The sequence below is a fragment of the Trachymyrmex cornetzi genome, unplaced genomic scaffold, assembly GCF_001594075.2.
Source record: "Trachymyrmex cornetzi isolate Tcor2-1 unplaced genomic scaffold, Tcor1.1 scaffold73, whole genome shotgun sequence".
Classification (NCBI taxonomy): Eukaryota; Metazoa; Arthropoda; class Insecta; order Hymenoptera; family Formicidae; genus Trachymyrmex; species Trachymyrmex cornetzi.
In genome coordinates, this window is record NW_017300059.1 from 1,063,507 (window position 1) to 1,083,380 (window position 19,874).

General features: G+C 34.1%; 4 protein-coding genes across 11 annotated transcripts; 3 read left to right on the top strand and 1 right to left on the bottom strand.

Annotated features, from left to right (window-relative positions):
* The first annotated feature begins 355 nt into the window (after positions 1-355).
* Positions 356-5,281, top strand: LOC108767848 (Poly(A) binding protein interacting protein 1). 4 transcript variants are annotated; one of them, XR_001940460.1, is made up of 11 exons: positions 356-565; positions 2,062-2,218; positions 2,299-2,474; positions 2,556-2,750; positions 2,844-3,035; positions 3,192-3,319; positions 3,390-3,615; positions 3,691-3,807; positions 3,961-4,085; positions 4,404-4,553; positions 4,860-5,281. XR_001940460.1 is itself a non-coding variant. In XM_018517923.1 (10 exons), the coding sequence occupies exons 2-9, from the start codon at positions 2,065-2,067 to the stop codon at positions 4,489-4,491; spliced, it is 1,554 nt and encodes a 517-aa protein (XP_018373425.1). In that variant the 5' UTR covers positions 359-565; positions 2,062-2,064; the 3' UTR covers positions 4,492-4,538; positions 4,860-5,281. The 4 variants fall into 4 exon arrangements, 1 of the variants encoding a protein (XP_018373425.1); XR_001940459.1 differs by having other exon boundaries at positions 358-565; positions 2,049-2,218; positions 3,691-4,085; XR_001940458.1 differs by having other exon boundaries at positions 359-565; positions 3,691-4,085.
* Positions 5,282-6,547: 1,266 nt separating this feature from the next.
* Positions 6,548-11,185, top strand: LOC108767839 (neurogenic locus notch homolog protein 1). Of its 4 annotated transcripts, none has more exons than XM_018517911.1 (7): positions 6,548-6,616; positions 7,764-7,973; positions 8,071-8,199; positions 8,881-9,054; positions 9,586-9,839; positions 9,981-10,203; positions 10,617-11,185. In XM_018517911.1, the coding sequence occupies exons 2-7, from the start codon at positions 7,874-7,876 to the stop codon at positions 10,985-10,987; spliced, it is 1,251 nt and encodes a 416-aa protein (XP_018373413.1). In that variant the 5' UTR covers positions 6,548-6,616; positions 7,764-7,873; the 3' UTR covers positions 10,988-11,185. The 4 variants fall into 4 exon arrangements, with proteins under 4 accessions (XP_018373413.1, XP_018373414.1, XP_018373410.1 ...); XM_018517912.1 differs by having other exon boundaries at positions 7,852-7,973; XM_018517908.1 differs by having other exon boundaries at positions 6,568-6,667; positions 7,852-7,973.
* Positions 11,186-12,492: 1,307 nt separating this feature from the next.
* Hsepi (D-glucuronyl C5-epimerase) lies at positions 12,493-16,386 on the bottom strand. Of its 2 annotated transcripts, none has more exons than XM_018517932.1 (7): positions 16,274-16,386; positions 14,961-15,288; positions 14,651-14,789; positions 14,406-14,534; positions 13,582-14,295; positions 13,321-13,508; positions 12,493-13,024 (listed from the first exon to the last, which is right to left on the bottom strand). In XM_018517932.1, the coding sequence occupies exons 3-7, from the start codon at positions 14,780-14,782 to the stop codon at positions 12,493-12,495; spliced, it is 1,695 nt and encodes a 564-aa protein (XP_018373434.1). In that variant the 5' UTR covers positions 14,783-14,789; positions 14,961-15,288; positions 16,274-16,386. The 2 variants fall into 2 exon arrangements, with proteins under 2 accessions (XP_018373434.1, XP_018373433.1); XM_018517931.1 differs by having other exon boundaries at positions 16,223-16,386.
* A 771-nt stretch (positions 16,387-17,157) lies between these two features.
* Positions 17,158-19,798, top strand: l(2)k09848 (WD repeat domain 74 lethal (2) k09848). The gene is made up of 7 exons (XM_018517936.1): positions 17,158-17,571; positions 17,672-17,822; positions 18,107-18,202; positions 18,616-18,919; positions 19,021-19,118; positions 19,227-19,428; positions 19,509-19,798. The coding sequence occupies exons 1-7, from the start codon at positions 17,517-17,519 to the stop codon at positions 19,593-19,595; spliced, it is 993 nt and encodes a 330-aa protein (XP_018373438.1). The 5' UTR covers positions 17,158-17,516; the 3' UTR covers positions 19,596-19,798.
* Positions 19,799-19,874: the final 76 nt, after the last annotated feature.

Here is a 19,874-nt window from a genome sequence, read left to right on the forward strand (position 1 = left end):
TTTTCTGATTGGTTGAAGAGCGTCGTACGACGCAAATCGGATGCAGTGTGAATCCAGCATATCCAACAAGCTTGTATAGGTCTGTTCGCGTTGCATGAAATCCCCAAATATTTTTGCACTTAAAATGAAATAGATATATATTTGGTTTTGGAAAGAGAGAAAGCGAAGATGCCGAATGTAAAAAGTGCGAGCAACGCGAACAGATCTAATGCTTGTATGCTTTGGGTGGAAAAAGAACAGACCTTTTATCTCATTTTAAATGCAAATATTTTTGGGTATTTCGAGCAACGTGAACAGACCTTTTGACGTAGGGATTAACGACTATGCAAGGTGAGGGCGGTGAGGCTGCGCTGGGTTGTTCAGGTTGTTCTGACTGCGTGAGAATCGTGAGATGCGTAGCCGATGCGGCTTACGTTTGTGATGCCTGTGTATAACCGGCCTTCACAGCTTCCGGATTCCTTGCATATTCTCACCGGTTAGAGGTGACGGACTGTCCTAATTGCGTCCTAATCTGTTCGTGATTCAACGAGGATTGCCGATCGGTCTGTGAACCGATATTCCAAAGGTATCTCGTTCGTCGCGATGCAATCGATGCAATGTCGTAGAATGATTGTGCTTGTTAACGATAATCGTGTCACAATATCTGTCGTAATAAGGATACGGCATTGTGCCTCGACGTGTCATTATTCTTTTAACAAGCAGGAATTTTGACCAATGCCGTTAACACAGTGTGAAGCACTGTTGCAGATGAATTTCTTCGCTTATCCGATGTATCTATACACGTTTATTATATCGTCGCAGTCCAAGTCAATTCTCACAAATGAGCAAAAGTCAAGTGTATTTTGTCTTTATTGTCTTTAATTAGCAAGTGTAATAGGAATTAAAGAATCTTAAAATCAAAGGAACCTATGAAGGTTCTAATAAAAGTAATCTATAAAGTCTTTTTTATTCCTGAACTAGATAGCATTCGAACGTTCTTGTTTTTGTCAAATATTAAACGTCTATTTCACTTCATTTCCAAAAAAATGTATACTAGTTCAATTATAGGAAGAATATTATGTCAAGTCCAATTTAACATAGGACTGAAAAATCTGAGTAGTCATCTGGGATGTTTCTGTACTCCACCGAAAATGTGAATTACAAAATATTGTTTCATGTGAAATATATATTTCATATATTCCTTTTCTTGCTTTAATAATAATTATTCTTTGTGAAAAAATCTTTAAATATGCAATTTCATAAAAAATCCACAATAAAAAAAAGCGATATATTTTTTAGAAATGCTGTCATAACAATCCAAATAATATAAGTGGAATTCAGCAATATTGTTGGAATGTTCCATGCTACCTAGGAAATTACTTAGTGTGCTTATTCCGTTTAATATTTGGTTACTACTTACTTTTCTTAGAAAATTGTGATTAAATCCATATCCATAAGACAAACATACAAAGTGGAGCAACAAGTCAGATATAAATACAAAAGATTATTTAATAATATTAGATTACATACAAATGTTTTGACTCCAATGGAAAGTCGTTTTCAACATTGAAAATGACTCGATTGGAGTCGAAACGTTTGTATGTAATCTAATATTATTAAATAATCTTTTGTGTTTATATCTGGCTAGTTGCCCAACCTTGTATGTTTTGATTTATTTGAATTGAGCCATCATATTTCTTTTTATTCATATCCATAATATACACCATTATATGTACTTGTGTACAATGACTTTAAAGTGTACCTATACAGAATCCAAAATTTAAATTTATTAAACTTTTATTTTCTCTGTATATTTCCTTTTTTACAAAAAATATGTGTCTATATAGTATACATATATATATTAAAAAATGTATGTATATTTATATACATACATATATATGTATGTATATTTATATTGTAAATGTATGTATATTTATATACATACATATATATATATATGTAATAAAAAAGTACAGTATGTTTGATAAGAACATTGTTGAGATTGTAAAAGATATTGAGTTTTAAAACTAGTTTACTGAATCTAAGCTTTACTTGTTCTTGATCGACAGTTTGTTTGCACAGAAAATGGACTCTTTTAGAGGAGACAGGAAAACCAGCAAGGATGAGGGTATTATGAAACAAGGTATAGGACGTGGACATCGTGTTTGGTCACAATTAGACTCATGCGGGGGACTCAGGCGACCATACAGTGTATCAACTGCTAATCAATCCAGTATAAGTTAGCATTATTTTAGTTGCAACAAAATTAGGAGCTTGTTGACTATCAAGTTTAAAATAAAACTACTTATTTGTACATAGAATCCGACTCTTCGTCATCTACAGTGACGACACAGCATAATCAGGAAGAGAAGAAATTTGCGCTATCGCCACAGGCAGCAGAGTTTATTCCGAAATCCATGCTGCCTCAAGTTTTTAAGTCACAGTGTTCTTTGGTGCAGTCTCCTCCAGCAGAGCCTAACGTATATCTGCCTCCTGTAAGTTATCTATGTTATTTTGATTGTATCTTAAAGCATGTTAATATTCTATTATTTTGATTCTGAATAATTTGCTGATAGCAAATACCTCCCCTCCAATATACAAAGAGTTCCATACAAGACAGGATCAGAATGGCTCGTGAAATACCGCCAAATGTATCTGTACCTCCGTCATTTGAGGATGATGGTACTCTAGGAGACATTTTGGAGCAGCAATGCAATATACAGGACACAGACGTAGGAAATTATAATAATTATGGATATGATCAAGATGATGTGAGTAATAGCAAGATAAAAGCTTCATTTCTTTTCATTATAAGAAGCTGCTTTATATACAATATTTATATGTATCAATAATATTTGAATTAGAGAGAGAAGCAACAAAATGAAAAGGAAGAAGCTTATAACTTAGAAACTTATGAACATCTCAATAAAATTATCAACATTTTAATTATGAATCCTGCCGAGTTTACCAATCTAGTTCCACCATTTATGGACAAGCTTAGGTTGAGTGGAAATATGTGTTGCTTGCAGTTGGTTATCACAACTATAATCGAATGGGTATAAAAATTCCTCTTTCTCCCCGAATACGGATGATATTTAATTTTGCACAAGACGCGTTTTATTCGTAAACAATGTTCAGTATTTATCTGATAAAAACTACATAGAATACTACATAATTCGCACGTTACTTTACTGACTTTATATTATTTTCAGTCTATAGCGGAAAGTAATTTTCGATATAATGGAGCCCGGTTATGTAAATATTTTGACACCAGCTTAGAAGATTCCAAAGAGATGTATATGTTTTCCAAAGAGCTGTTCAGGGATTTGTTGTGCTTCCAGTAAGTTTAAGGGTATTTCATGTAATTGGAAGTATACGATTTATATACATTAACGATATTTTTATGTTAGATGTAAATGGGAGACCAGAGTACTCGAATCTGAATGGCTTAAGCAACCCGAAGAGCAACGAGATCAACGGAAATGCAATGGACTGATATTGTTTTTAGCAGAGTTGGTCGCTCAGATGGATGAGTCATATGCTTTCATTTTAGGAGAACTTTTGGTATTATTTATCACTAGGGTACTGCAAAGACCAGCGTCGAGTTCTGTTAAATATATATGCCAAGCGCTCAAGGTAAGTCGCAAATAATAGTGACGATAATTCAATTTTTATCTACATTCTAATGTACGCATTTGATGTAATGCGTAGTTGGCGGGTCACGTGTTGGAGAAAGATAAAAGCAGGAATAAAGACATGGAGAATATGATGCGGGCACTAACGGAACTCGTGAATAATGGGCAAGTTGATACGCATGTAGGAAACATGGTAAACAGTGTTCACGAATTACGAAAGGATTGGGGTAGAAGCGCGCCCAATTGTGATTCTGGGTCGAGTCATGTGTTATTTAACGATGTGCAGCGACAATCTGATCAATTGGGTGCGTCTAATTATCATTCATCTGAATCGTTGAAAATACAGCACCAAGTACCGGAGAAAATACATTTTAACCAACCAGTGATGTATGGTCCTGACGGCTCGATTCTGTCTGCGGAGGAAAGCGAATTTCTTGAGCAACATGCAAAAGCTGATTTAGACGATCAAGGGTACGTTGTAACTTTATATCACACATTTGCTACAACAATAATATAAAAAAAATTCTTTAAAAGAACATTTTCTCTACAATTTATTATTTCATCAAAATTACATTTCAAAATTAATATTACCAAATTTTAATGATTTAAAACATTAAATTCATTTACTAAAAAACTTTGTTTCTTAAATTGTGTTGTTTGTTGTAGTAAGTAACCAATATTTTAATTTCTTTTATATTATTAAAATAATAAAAGAGAGATAGTTGAAAGATACCATTCAATAAAAATATTTAAGAAATTTATGTACTAATATTATTGTATAATTTACAGGACATCTGAAGAAGAACCCGATGACAATTATGACGATGAAATTGCGACTGCTTACGAAGAGTTCTTAAGAGATGCAAAGTGCAAATAAAATTCAAACAGTGAATATAATCTTGCACAAATACACTGAAAAAACGAGTAAATAAAAACTTGGTAATAATTATCAAATATTAAGTGAAATAGTTCAATCAAATTTAATTAATATAACAAAACGTAATTAAATATATAACTATATACTATACAAATATATGTATATGCAGAGAGAAACCTGTATATATAATATAATTTTGATTTCCTACATATTTAGTAAGTATTACCAAACATAATATAATAATATAACCAACTGTTTGTTAATACTAAATATTTAAAATTATTTTTGGTTATATTGGTTAAGTAAACATTTGATAGAAATTATTTCACTTAACATTTGGTAACTATTATCGGACTCTTTTTTTTCAGTGCAAAATTATACTCTAGCTCAAGCCCATTTATAAAATACGAATATCTCTTGTTTGAAAGTTTATGATTTTCAAAGAGATAAAGATTTGATTACATGAACATTAACATGATACTCCATATCTGTATCACGAAAAGTAGGACAAGATACTGGCATCGATGGAAAAGAAATGCACCAAACACATGATTAATGTTAAATTCATAAAGATCCGCCATGTACATAAATAGCATCGATATGTATATGTAGCGTGCAGAGTGGTTCACTTTGAAACGGAATGCTTGAATAAATTCATTTCATTGGACGCGAAAGAAAATGTTAAGGACGAAACTTACATAATTGAAAAAAAAAACAAATATATTATAGAAGGAAGTTCTTCTCAAAATCGTAGTTTGTGTTTCAGGGCATATGTATCTTTAATTTTCACATCTTTTAACAAATATTTTAAAGTGTAAAATTTTATTTAATTTGCATTAATAAAAACTACAATATTAAAAATGATTAAAAGCTAAATTTATTCACAAATTTAAAGAAGTTTTATTCAAACCTTCTGTTTCCGATGATCGACTTTGTACATAGATACGTGTTCTATATGGCAAATATATGTGTATTTTGCATTTATTTAAAGTTTTATGCATATGTGTATTTGTACGAAAAGTTTCCTAAATATATAACACGAGTTTTATATAACTATTACTTGTATTTGAAAAGCGCCAATTTATCAATTCCATTCCATCTTCTTAACACAGACTGTTTCTAAAATAAGTATATTCTAAAATAATTACGTTTATATGTAAATATAATTGATTTCTCATTTGCGACTGGCGAAAGCGATTCTATAGACCGATTTCTGAAATAAATTCACATTTACCGAATAGATGAATTTTATGTTAAGTACCAGACAAATGATTTTCGATGAAGACCTTTAAATATACGTATATGAATTATTATGTTCCTCATCTCAAGATTGCTGATTGCGACATCGGATTGTGCGTTCTATTCACAGAAACGACAACAAAACGGGAGTGTGCAACCATTCGGGCGATGTGATACTGAGATTACCATACTTTATTTACGCGGTACAATTTGCATTTCTACTTTTTTTTTACTTTGTCGACATTTTTGTTCTAGATTAGCATATAACGCGGATATGAAGAAGCACGGGGAGAGAGGGAGTGTATGACGCGATATATGAAAACGGTGATTCGCAGTTGAACGACAAGCCGATACCGGATTTACTTCGACTACGCTGCAGCAGCGGGATCGAGCGTATCAGAGCGTATGCGTCTGCGAAGATCCATTTTTGGCGCGAAAGGGTTCCCTCGTCACGGAACTCCGCGCACCGAAGCTGCAGCTGTGATTACTCATACCTGTTTTGACCGACGCATTGTACTATGCACGCGAATATGGAATATCATTATAGCCGGGCAATTCTAGGCCGGGATAGATGGATAATTGCGTGCGTGTTCCAATCGCGCTGCGCCGCACTCAGGCTATGGGAAAATCGTCGTGTTCGCACGTAATGCTCATCAATTACGAAAAAAAGAAGCGGAAAAAAAACAACGATATAAAATACGTAGGCGAAATTTATCGAATACCTTGAAGAATAATCAGGGCCGTGTGTGGGCGAAATTCGAAGGGGGGACTCTGAAGGTCGCAGATAGTGGGGCTGGGATCGTCCTCACGTCATTTACGCGATCGCAGGTGATCACTGATCGGTTAGTCTTCCTCGCGCCGATCGAGCACCAAGTTGCAAGCAGAGGTGGGCATTATTCGGATGAACTGGGATAAACATTTTTAAGTGTCTATTCGGGTAAAAACTTCATGCATTATTCATTGATCGTATTATCTATTATTCAGTGTTATTTGCATTGTTTGTCACGTTTTTGGTCTGTTGCTCATTATTTCTTTGTGTTATAATGTGGACGTAAATAGTCCGTTTCTACTAATGTAGATTAACTTTAATCTCGGTTTAATTTGTTCTTTTCTTTCTACGTCTAATTCTACCAATGTAGTTTATTCTTAATCTTGGTTCAACTAATTCATCTTTTTCTAGTTCTAAAAATTAAAAAAAGATGAAGAGCAAGTGAGTTAAGATTAAAGTTAATCCACATTGATAGAAACGCGTATAAAAAAAAATATTAAAAAACTTTTTCTATTTCCAGAAAAAGATAAAATTAAGATTAAAGTTAATTCGTATTGATGGAAATAAACATTGAGAATTTAAAAAATATTCGCCAGTCATATCTTTCAGAGCCTTTTTCTAATTTAAGTATAATTGGGATGATCTTTCCTTACAAAAATTTAATCCTACAAGATAGCGATTAATTACTTATTCCGAGTATTGAAAGCAATTGTACACACTGTAATGCTCAACATAATTATTACATTCTAGTATTAAATTGGATTTACCCATTTCTCGTTGCATGAAAGCGTTAAATGATTAAATTAAAAAGATAGGTCTCCTTTTAATTTGAATTTGTTCGATTTGCTGCATCATCGGAGAAAAATCGTAAGAGTAATGTTCTCTTCCCGCGTTAACGCTATCATTATGCGAATCGTCTTTCTTGTAATTTAAATAATTGGGACGATTATTCATCTATATTTACAAGAAAGCGAGTCATTTCGTTCAACGATTTAAATCAAAAAGGAAAATCTCGTTTTAAGTTGGATTTGCGCAGAACTTGATTTGAAGAATAATCATTGTAAAAGAATAGCGTTCTCATCCATCTTGAGAATTCAATCAAAAATGTTCACCAGTCATCACGCGAGTCGCCTTTTTAAATTCAAGTAGTTGGGATAATTTTTTACCCATCTTTAATATCAAGAAAGCAAATTGTTTTATTTATAACGATTTATATCGAAAAGAAAAGTATTGAAGTATTGTTTTAATTGGAAGAATTGCGCAGAACTTGATTTACAGCAACAGAGGAGAATCATCGCGAGAATAGCATTCTCTTTCCACAAGTGTCATTGGAATTTCATCTCTTTCGGCAGATACATTTGGAACAGTGGCAAAATGTACACGCAAGCTGCAGCCTTGCTCCTGTTCCTGTTCATCACGTTGGTGAACGGTAGTCACTATGTCCAATATGTTCAGTCGCGAACAAGTACGTCCGGTAAGTTCTGCTTAATTCGTTAGTAATCTTTGTTATTAGTAGTTATTACGCAAAACCGAAGCGTCTCCGATGAATCACCCGACTCTGCATCTCGTAGGTGGTTGCGACAGCTACACGTGCGGCGTCAACGCGAGATGCACGATGAGCTTGGGACGGCCGGTGTGCTCGTGTTTGAATCTTCATATGGGAGACCCGCTCGCGCAGTGCGTGCGAGTCGAATGTCTAAGTGAGTACAAACGCGATCAACGTGAACCGCGAGCATTATATAATTCCTGGAAGAGCAAACTCTTGTTAATTAAGTCGGAATTATACCGCGTATAAACTCCAGTTTATACAGCGCTGGCCATTTAAAAAAATTGCAACAATGGAAAAAAACGCGTCATATTGATTCGAAATTTGTAGGATGAGTAGATCATGATAGAATATGAAAATGAATTATATTTGACAGAAAACACAAATGTATCAACGGTATTAACTGGCAGTCTAATTGAAAAATGATCTTGTTAATTTATTGACACACAGTAGGAAAATTTGTGTTAAATTTAATACATTTCATCAAATGGTCTACTAAATATTTGTGTTAATTTGACACAAAAGATAAATGCTAAAAAATAAAACAATGAAACAAATGCGGCACATATCTCTTGTTTTAATAAGGTGTTATTTGTTTCGTTAATACTATCGTTGAATTAACAAGATTATTTTCGATTAGACTGTTATTATTGATTATTGCTATTGATATTCATTTTTTTTTGGTGTTATAAAAATATTACTACCTTTTAAATTCCATGTATTCATAAATAATAATATCAGCCATAAATATTTTCATATCTCATATGTTTTCTGGTGTTGTAATTTGAATGGTGTATCAATCGGCATGTTATTTAATATCCTCGTCACGTTTCAGTTAACGACGATTGTCCATACAACAAAGTGTGTACGAACAACAGGTGTGTCGACCCTTGCGTAGGTCTGTGTGGAATAAACGCGAACTGCTTGACCAGAAATCACATAGGTACCTGCGAGTGTTTACCAGGATACGTCGGAGATCCGTTCTCGGGTTGTCAAGTCGCCGATCCTCGTACGTAAAACTTTGCCGTTTAATCTAAACAACATGAATATCTATAAAAGAAACATTACACGAAGTTATTTTAAGATTTTTCTAATGTTTCTGACGTTTTTAGACTTTATGTCTTTTATGTCTTTCAAAAATATTCGTTTCTATTCTTCTCTTTTTCTCTTTCTTCGAAGAATTCAATTAAATATAAATGTAATAATAATTAAAGAATTAAATTTAATATCAATAATCCATTTGTCTGCGCTTTATTCGTACGAACAAATTCGTGTCTAGTTCCAACTCATTAACTCTCTTATTATATTATAATAAGCTATAATATTGATAAATACTAATAATACTGACAGAATGAGCCTCTATTATCCAAACCCATTCGGTTTCTGTCTTGTTGTATTGTCCCTCATATTCGGATAATTTGACTGTAATAAATAGTAATTCACAATAATTTAATAAAGATAATAATTCATAAGAGAGTCCACTTTTCCCTAATATTGAGAACGTTGTAAGTTATTATCAAAGATATTCACTGCGATATAGAAGCCGCCTGTAAACCGAGTCCATGCGGAGTGAATACCGAATGCGAGGTGATCAACGAAGTGCCAGTCTGCACGTGTCTACCGGGTTACCGAGGCTCACCCTTAAGTGGATGTCGTCACGAGTGTGAGAGCGACATCGATTGTCCTCATCATCTCGCGTGCTCGTCATCATACAAATGCGAGAACCCATGCAAGTGCGGAGAGAACGCGGAGTGCCAAGTCATCAATCATCAAGCGAAGTGCACCTGCCCGAAAGTAAGACGCCTCCGCTTTATCCATAGAGAATTACGGTTATACTATCGAAGGCTATAAGTCTGACTAAGCATCCTCGATGACGAATGAAACCAAATGAAACGGAACGGACGTGTGGGATCGATCCGCTTCTTGTTGTTCCAGACATGGATGGGAAACCCATTTGTCGCATGCCGACCGGAGTGCACCACCCACTCTGAATGCCCATCGAATAAGCCCGCTTGCCTCTATCAGAAATGCATGAATCCTTGCGACGGCGTGTGCGGCGTTCACGCCGACTGCAACCTACGCGGTATCACTCCCGTTTGCAGTTGCCCGAAACATATGACCGGTAATCCTTTCGTCAGCTGTAGACTGTTCGAACCACGTAAGTAATCATCCTTACAAAAATCCAATTCAATACTGAAAGGTAATAATTAATTATTTATTTGGAATATTAAAAGCACTGTACAACACTTAAAATATAATTAATCATTACCTTCCAGTATTAAAGTTCAGTAAAGGCAATATAATATCTGTATCAAATTAGAGATTAAAATTGAATTTAATTAATCAGAAGAAAGAAAATCAAATACAAAACAATATCAAGTTTAGTAAACTTTTGATTGGTCCAATTTGGTCTTAATATCTATTCTGATACGGGCTTATAATCATTGTTATTATAATTAATTAGAGTCGTATTCTTCTCTATCATTAGTTAATCACTGACGAACCCAAGAAGATTACGAGAAAGAAGAAGAGGAAATAATTGTCTCAAAATTAATGTATCTCCATTTTCAGGTGATCTCTGCGAGCCAAATCCCTGCGGTATTAACGCGATTTGTACGCCAGGCCACGACAATACCGGGAAGGAGAGGCCGGTATGCACGTGTCCCACCGGTTACATTGGCAACGCCTTGACGAGCTGCCAGCGTGGGGAGTGCTTCACCGACAGTGAATGTCCCGACAATCGGGCGTGTATCGATTTCACGTGCAGAAACCCGTGTACCGGCCACGAATGCGGCCCGAGCGCCGAATGCACACCCCGACGTCATATCGCGGTCTGTACGTGCCCGCAGGGCACCAGAGGCGACGCCCTGTACACCTGTAACCCGATCGAGAGCAAATCGGTGTACAATTACGGCCGCGCCTACCGTTACCGCCACTACTAGTCACACAAAACGATACCACGATCCCACGTTTAAAATACTCAACGTTTTAACACCGTAACTTCTATTCCAATTTTATATTCGGTCGTACTTTTGCGAAGAATTGAACCAGGGAATAAAAAGAAGTTAACCGCCTATTTTCCTTACGCAGGTCGTATAACAGAGTAATATATGTATATTTTTCGTAACGCGCGCGCTACGCAGATAATATAATTTTCCAATTCGCGTCCACCACAAAGTAGATCTCACACAAAGTGTTCTATATGTTTTATAAGCTGCGGCTGGTCGCAAATCTAGTTTCGATCCTTAATAAAAGTGGAAGCATAATGATTTATGCTGCAGTATTAAGATCCCTAGAGATGATGAATTTTTTCCCAATTCAGTTTCATTCCAAATGCTACGTTCTGTGTTACATTCTTAATAGATTCTATAAGAATCGTACATATTTTTAATATGTAAATTTTATACACATCACATAACAAAGAGAAAATGAGAACTCAATGCAACGTTGTAATATATTACTTACAAAGGTCTGAATTACATTATCTGATTAAACAATAATTTTTATTGAATAATTTAACACTATATCCCATAATGTGCAAGTCCATAGTTATAAAACTAGTTGAGAAAATTTACGAAAAATCACTTGCCGCTATTAAAAAATAAATGATTACAATCTTCTCTTACGTATTATTTATAATTATACAATATGACTTACGAAAGAATATCACGCTATATATTAATTATCATAATTATTGGCAGCACCGTTATGCGAAATTTACTAATTTTAAAACGGACATTGTCCGCTTCAATGTCCGAGTGTTCAGGGGGGTTCTTCAGAAATATCTTATTTACAAATATATGCAGGATGATTTTTAATTATATATGTATATCAATATTTGCTATTAATCTATCATTTAGATTTGTAAGTATATATTTCATGTTTTTTTAATTAAAATATTTTTCTAGACTTCTAATAAGTATAATAAATATTATATATTATATCAAATAAATAGAATGAATAATTATCATATTATATATATATATGAATTATATACATAAAAAATAATTATAATATTAATATATAAAAAATATGTATTAGAAATATGTATATCGATATATAATTAAAAATCATCTCGTGTATTAAGGACACAAATCTCCTATTCTTGTAGTTATGCCATATTTCTGTAGTATTAACAGAGATAATATTAACAAATTGTAATTTTAATATCATACACGTTCGCACTTTTTCGTCTATTCTATTCATTCACGCGTGATTGCTACGACTCTATGATTGATATAAAATAAAAATTATATTTTATACGAGAGAATATTTAATCTACTGAAAGAAAAGATTAAGGTATACATTAAATTTTTATGAAATTAATCCGTAGTATAAAAAATAAGATAATGAAAATAATTCATTAAAACAATTTGATAAGATAAAAAAATAATTTAAATAAATAAGTATAAAAAATACAGAGGAGATGGAATATTTTCTAAAGTGGTTAATTATGCGCCGCTCTTTTACCATTCATGTAACCGATCCATCTCTCCGCGGTCGTGATAAAAATAGGATCGTTGTCGATAGAATTGAGAAGAAGAAGTTGGTTAATATGAGTAGAATGGTAATCCCATCTAGCTAAATTCGGTGCTGTCTTTAATGTAAAGTGACGCAAATCGTATGTAGTACCTGAACCGGTATCGTATAACGTTAACATATTTTTTAACGATATCATACCCTGATTAAAAAGTCTGGTCGCTTCCTCTGCATCCTTACCTACCGCTATGCTCTTCAAATCGTAGAGACCGATAAGCGAATAAATAAAACCATTGAGTATGAAAGACGAAGGGGTAGTAGGATATTCCTCGTACCAGACGTATTTGCTTAGAAATAGCGCAGCCACCCCTCCTTTAGCGGATGTCAGTCTGAAAGGTCGTAGGCCTCTGATAGCGGCCTGTAAGTATTTTGCCTCTCCAGAATGATAATATGCCCGTGCTAACACTGATATCGCGTGACCCTGTCCCATGCTGGAATACCTGTAACATATATTTTTCTTTTGTGAAACCAGCCCTACTCTTAATCCTTCTGTCAATGTATAATAACCGGGTATTCATATGGAATTTTAAACAGTAACCATTTTTCAAGTTTATACGAATTCCGTTATGATGCCTCGAAACATTATCCTTCAAACACTAAAGAGTTTTGCATAGATATCTACATTTACTATCTGCATTTTTAGCGAGAAACACGATAGCGAAAAGATAAAAAAATATGCGGAAGGGTTAATTTCACAGTTACATTTATATATGTAAAAATATGCTATGAGTAATACCATCCAGGCTCGAGAATGGCCATTCCAGACGCTACTTTTCTCCTGACAGGATTCGGCCAACCACCGGAGGTGATATTTTGATTAGCGACGAACCATCTTGCTGCATCATAAAATTGTTCCATATGCTCGCTAGTAGATAATGTCATATTGTCAATCATACCGGAGCCGTACAAAGTAATCTTAACTACCTAAAATGAGTGTGGTTACATTAAAAATTTTCCATGATATCAATAATAAAATTATCGTTCGAATGACACTTACCTTTAACTTAGACCGAGGTATTTTCTTTCTACTTTTATCATTCAAATAAAGACCTTTTTGTAAGTCAACCACAAGATCTCTAGTAAGACGTTTCCATTGATGATTAGCTTGTCCGATTCCGTAGTGCACATGATTATTATAATTATACAAAACTATGTTATTAGTAACATAGTGAAGATAATACATCTCTTTCTTCTCCCGTGACTGTAGTGCAACCGTAACACTTCCATTGTCTTTAATATTAAGATCCCATTTCAATACAAAGTCCAATACGTGATCCAGCTTCAAAGAAATTCCGGAAGTGCTCGTTTCCGGAGTGGCGAATTTCAGGACGTAACTATTAACTTGCTTGTCGTAGACTCTATTCATAACCGATCCTTGGGGAACGTTCCAATTTTGCTTAACTTTATCGGAATCCTCAATGGTCTTTCTGTGTGGCTCGGGCTCGGTTAGATTTTTACTGTAATGCGATAATCCAAATTGAGCAATTTGTGTGGGATAATAGTATCCCTGGCTCTCCCATTGCGTCGATATCGGTACACCGTCGGTGCCGCTGATACACTTAACTCTATCCCTGACTTCGACATTGTAATTTTCAAAGGTCATAAATACACCTCGGGGATCATACTTTCCCTTGGGGTTTACAATCTTTGAGTAACTATGCAGCCATTCGAATCTCTCCAGACCATCATAAGTAGCTAATTTTCCATAAATCTAAAACATTGTATGTACAAGTTATCGTAATATATTTATAATATAATTTATTGATTTATAATATAATTTATTTAATTTAACACTAATTAATTTGAATCAACTCAACTGACCTCAAAATATTTATGGATAAATGAAAATGGTATATACACTTCGTCGCCTTCTTTTCGACATCCTACAGAGTAATCGCCGTTTATATGACAATCTATCTCTTGGTATCCCGATTCTGTATTTATACGATCCTATATTGAAACATATAAAACATATAATATATAAAAATATGTCTATGAAGAGCTGATGTAGATTAATATATATTAAAATCCGCTCTCAATGTTATATCATATAAATTCTGCCTTACCTTATGATATTTTATCTTCCAGTCTGTATGAAACAACAGGGTTCCACAATTATTCCATGACGCAAGTAGAAAGCTCACTGTTGCGACAACCAAAACAAGCAAGGTTGTCTTGAAGTTCAGTCGCATCATCATATAAAACCTGTTGATACCAATTGTATTTTATTTCTCCGTAAACAATAATATACATCACATAAATATTCTAACTAAATCTTACACGACAGATATGATAAGCTAGACAAGCGTATTGTTATCGATTAAAATAACGAATTAAATTATGACTTTGCGATTCCAGATCACCAATGGAACTCACGCGACACGGATGTCACGAGCGGCTCGTCATCTTATAATTTCATCTCCAGAAAACTTTTAAGATCCCAACCGTCCCGTCTTTCCCAGAGATTATTTTTCCAGACATGTTGATATTAATCAGCTGCCATCTACCGACACTGAGATTTCAAACGAGATACAGTAATCATCCTTTCGGATGTCCAAAGCTCGTTCCAAACTTCGAGTCGCCGTTGATTTGTAGAACCTCTCGGTTGCTAAACCACCTCTCTGCAGGTGCACCTCCGGAGCACGGAGTGTGGCGCATGGAAACATTTCCTCGCGGCCGTCATCGCCGTGTGGAAACCGAATTACTGCAAAATTACATCAGCAGTTACCCATTTTGCTACAATGATGATAGGCGATCAACTCTACATATAATATTTGAAAGAATATTATTAAATTCACAACTCAGATAACATTTATATATATATATATATATGTTGCTTAAGATGTCTAAAAGACGTCTTATGCGACATGTTATCTGGGAAGACACACATAATACATGAAAGAAAGACATTGAATGCGTTCCTGCTAAATTTGATGATAAATGAGTTCTTTCAGAAGACAAACTGATGAATTCTATGAAATAAAAAGTAGATAGAATTAAATAGATGTGAACTAGTTGATATCTTGATACAAAAACTGAGAAATATACTAAGAAATTTAAAAAGTGAAGTTGATGAAATGAAGTAATTCAAAAGGCAAACTTATCAATTCTATTGTATAAAATAAAAAAACAGATTGAATCGAAAAGAATGTGAATTAGTTCATATCTTGATACAAAAATGAAGAAATTTGCAAAAAATAGAGTCGATCGAATGAGTCTTTCAGAATGTAAACTGATCAATTCTATAAAACAAAAAAGATTGAACTTAGTTGTATAAAAACTAAGGCATTTACAAAAAGTGGCGTCAATCGATTTGGTTTTTAAGAAGCTCAAAGAACGACGTATATTTTTGTGACCTCGATCCAACTGTGACTAATTTAATCGACAATTAATTCAACCAGAATTGTTCAAGATATAATTCCTAACTAATACAAATATTAATTATCTAATCTTTAGAATCTATATGTATATAAACATTAAACAAAAAAATTGATTCTGTCCGTGTCAATAAAATAGTATCGACAAGTTAATAGCTAATTAAATTAATCGGAATTTGATCGAAGCCACTTCTCGACGTTTTCGCAAAGCTTCGCACGGGCTCATAGCAGGACATTACTCGATAGCGAATTGGCGATTACCAGTGATCAGACGAAAACGCTTTCTGCAGTTCCATTTAAAAATCTTCGTACGTTTGTGCAAAGCGCGTTCTCCTTGCTCGTTCTGCCGCAAATACCCGCCCACCGTTGGGACAGCAGAATGTATATACACTGTGTACAGTGCTACGATTTGTGGTTACAACATATGATCGCGAATTCCGAACAAGTGGCGTACTCCTGGAACGCGGTGCGCATGCGCGCTCCGTTCTTCCGCTTTTAAATCCTATCGAGGATATGCACGAGTGAGGCGGAACAAATTTTCTGTGATTTTTCCTTATGTATACGCAGCGAATGCAGTTTATGCAGTATTAATGTAGTATCTAATGTAGCAAAAAAGCATTATTGATTTCTGTACATAATAAAAATTTTTTGAATTTAATTTAAACGGAATTTGGGAAAGTAGTGGTATATATAAAAATCATATTTTCCTGGGAAAAAATGATTCATATATAATTATATTTAATTATACAAAATTAAATAAAATTATATATAATTATATGTAAAAAATTGACATAATTTATATACAATTATATAATAATTATAATATACAAAATATGTCCATATATATAACATTTTTTCCCGAGATTATATGAAATTATACTTCATCGTAAAATTAAATTAAATTCAATTGTTCATATGTATAATTAAGCGAATTAACTTTGTCGTAAAATTATATTTTATTATATATCTACATATGAGATTTATATATATGAGAATATCTATTCTTGCGGAGATTCGACATAATTTACATATATATGATATTAAAAATTTTTATATAGACAATTAATGCGCAACTAATAAATAATTATAAATCACATTTTGCAGCTTAGATACTTTACTGAAGCTATATATTTAACGCGCATGTGTGAGAAACCAGCGCACGATTCACTCCAAATCACACGTATCTCTCATTTTCTCCCATTTCTTCTTTGAGTGCCTTCGGAATTGGGTGTTTTTTACCACTTGAGTCATCGTGTCTTGGATCGATTCGGCATTTTTACAGCTTGCGTCTTGTAGTAATATTTTTATCTACGTTAAATTATTAGCCGTATCATCACCAGTGAAGGAGACGAGGCTAAATAAGAGAGAAAGAAGCTCGGAAAGAAGATTTCTCCTTTGAGACGCGTTGATGCAGTGGTACGTGTTCCAGGTGGCTCCAATGTTTACACGTGTTTCTTAAATCTTCGAGACTTCGAGAGACACGTGCTCGCGTAATACGCGTGTCCGTGTGAATTTGTGTCGTGCGATAAAAAAAAAGATCAGCGGTTCGTTAAACATGAGTCGTACGAAGTTCGATATTTTCGTGGGTACAACATCTGGCATCATCAAAGGTAATCCCGTAGGTTAATTCTGCGACCCAAATATTTGTAGGTTATATGTAACCTGCCGCCTATTTATATTTAATTCACATGTGAGTAATGTAAATTGCAGGATTGAAGATTGGACGAGTAAAGAAGGAGAATAAAATAAAAAATTTGCAGAATGTATCCCTTATTACAGAAACTGATAAAGTGACTAGGATGGCATGGGGCGACAACGAACAAGAGATTTTGGTCGCATGCAGTGGTTACAAAGATAACAAGTAAAGCAATCATTTTTACAGCAAAGAGAATTTCCTTTACTTATACATTTCCATGGGAATAGATATGATTTTATACAATAAAATCTAACTTTATGAAAAATTAATATAATTTTTGCAATATATATCATTTAATTGTATAAATAATTGCATTTAATATAATTGTACGATAACACATTAATGTGTGTAATTTTATGGTAAAATATTTTATATGATAAAAAATGATTTTAAATGATAAATGATGTAATTTGATATGGTGATATAATTGCATGATCAATTTTTTACAGAGTAAAGATCTTTGATACAGAGAGTGCAATACTCAAAGATTGGTTTTCTTGTAACATAGGCATGGGTGCTATTACTGGAGTATCACAATATGGCAGGTAAAATTATCTCAGCGTCAAACAGCGTATTCCACATGCTAGCCCATACCAGTATCGCCTAGAACCTTCTATAAGCAAGGTTGTAAGTGACTATGTTTGTAAGAATTGACCAATCACAGTCAAATATTTTTTTACATTCAACTGTGATTGGTTACTTATGGGCCTTCTACAATAAGCCGCAAGTCAGAACGTCAGAAGTCTTAACCAATCTTAACCAAGTCGTTCAAGTTGGCTATTGGCCAACTTCACAGATTATGACTTAAGATCGCTTAGAACTTCTGACTTGTGGCTTATTGTAGAAGGGCTGATATGAATACCGGCCTATGATTGGCTTATGACATCTTAAGACTGTACTTAAAACAGTCTTAAATACAAGAACAGACTATGAATTCCAGACTGTGATTTTATTTCAGTTCTATTTTGACATCGGTCAAAACCGGGGAAGTATGCTTGTGGACTGAGGGAAAAGGAGAGGTATTGATAAAAACCGAACATAGCTTGAACAGAATGTGCCACTCGCGTGAGAACACCAACTTGATAGCAACCGGGGGAGACGAAAATAATAAATTGAGAATTTTCGATCTAGAGATGCAAAAACCGATATTCTCTGCAAAGGATCTTCCACACGACTATCTATGTTTACGTAGAAATATTCCAATATCAGATATAAATTTCTTGCCAGGAAACCTAATAGTCACAGTCGGTAAACATGGGAATGTAAGGAAGGCAATTTTGTTTTTTTCTTTGTAAAGTTAGCCTCATGCATTATTTGTGGTCGTGAAAGTACAATCATTATTGACATATGTAATTTCATAAAGATACATCTGTATGATCCACGTCGCCAAAGACGTCCTGCAATTGATATGACGGTACGAGATGAAGCTTGGACCTGCTTGGATATCACGCCGAAAGAAAAGTAAGATTTGTACATTTTGTACATGTGTATAAAACTATTATTACTTTAAAGCATCATTTAAAATAAGTATACAAAAATATATCACAATATTTCATCATATTATTAAAGACACATCATAGTGGGCTCAACTAAAGGCAAGCTGAATCTTGTCGATCTAAGACAGCCGGGCACCGTGCTAAACACGTACAAAGGATTTATCGGTGGTGTAACTGGAGTGGCTTGCAGTAAAACCAATCCGTACGTCGCCAGCGTCAGCCTCGACAGATATCTGCGAATACATCATATCCATACAAAAGAATTGCTCAAATCCGTAAGTTTTGGATTTTAATTTTCTGAAATACTACGGCGTTCAAAGCAAATGTTTGATTTGTATTACATTTTACATTGCAGATTTATTTAACATCGAAATTATCGTCTTTAGTAATGAAATCGGATATCTGTGTAGAAATAGGATACGAAGATGGCACAGAAAATTAACCCTCAACTACAGCAATAAGTCATTTGAATCCAAAGAAAGCAGTTTTGAATATTTGTATAATCTGTGTATAATCTGTACAAACGATTGATACTATTGGTACGATTGGTATTCTAAATTGTAAAAAAACTTTGAACCTTCCTTTGTCAATCGCTGTAAAACGAAGGTTTACTTGTTTACTTTAAATAGGATACTTCAGAATTTACAAGGAAATCTATGGAAGTGTCTTCCTCTGATCTCGATGAACTTAAATATGTTGTGCTCTAGAAAAAAATAAGAAA

Coding starts and splice junctions, on each gene's coding strand:
- LOC108767848 (XM_018517923.1), top strand. CDS start 2,065: ATGGACTCTTTTAGAGGAGACAGGAAAACCAGCAAGGATGAGGGTATT. Junction 2,219..2,298: donor TGCTAATCAATCCAGTATAA/GTTAGCATTATT, acceptor ATTTGTACATAG/AATCCGACTCTTCGTCATCT. Junction 2,751..2,843: donor ATGGATATGATCAAGATGAT/GTGAGTAATAGC, acceptor TATTTGAATTAG/AGAGAGAAGCAACAAAATGA.
- LOC108767839 (XM_018517911.1), top strand. CDS start 7,874: ATGTACACGCAAGCTGCAGCCTTGCTCCTGTTCCTGTTCATCACGTTG. Junction 7,974..8,070: donor GTCGCGAACAAGTACGTCCG/GTAAGTTCTGCT, acceptor TGCATCTCGTAG/GTGGTTGCGACAGCTACACG. Junction 10,204..10,616: donor CTGTAGACTGTTCGAACCAC/GTAAGTAATCAT, acceptor CTCCATTTTCAG/GTGATCTCTGCGAGCCAAAT.
- Hsepi (XM_018517932.1), bottom strand. CDS start 14,782: ATGATGATGCGACTGAACTTCAAGACAACCTTGCTTGTTTTGGTTGTC. Junction 14,296..14,405: donor TTATCCATAAATATTTTGAG/GTCAGTTGAGTT, acceptor ACAATGTTTTAG/ATTTATGGAAAATTAGCTAC. Junction 13,509..13,581: donor TACCTCGGTCTAAGTTAAAG/GTAAGTGTCATT, acceptor CACTCATTTTAG/GTAGTTAAGATTACTTTGTA.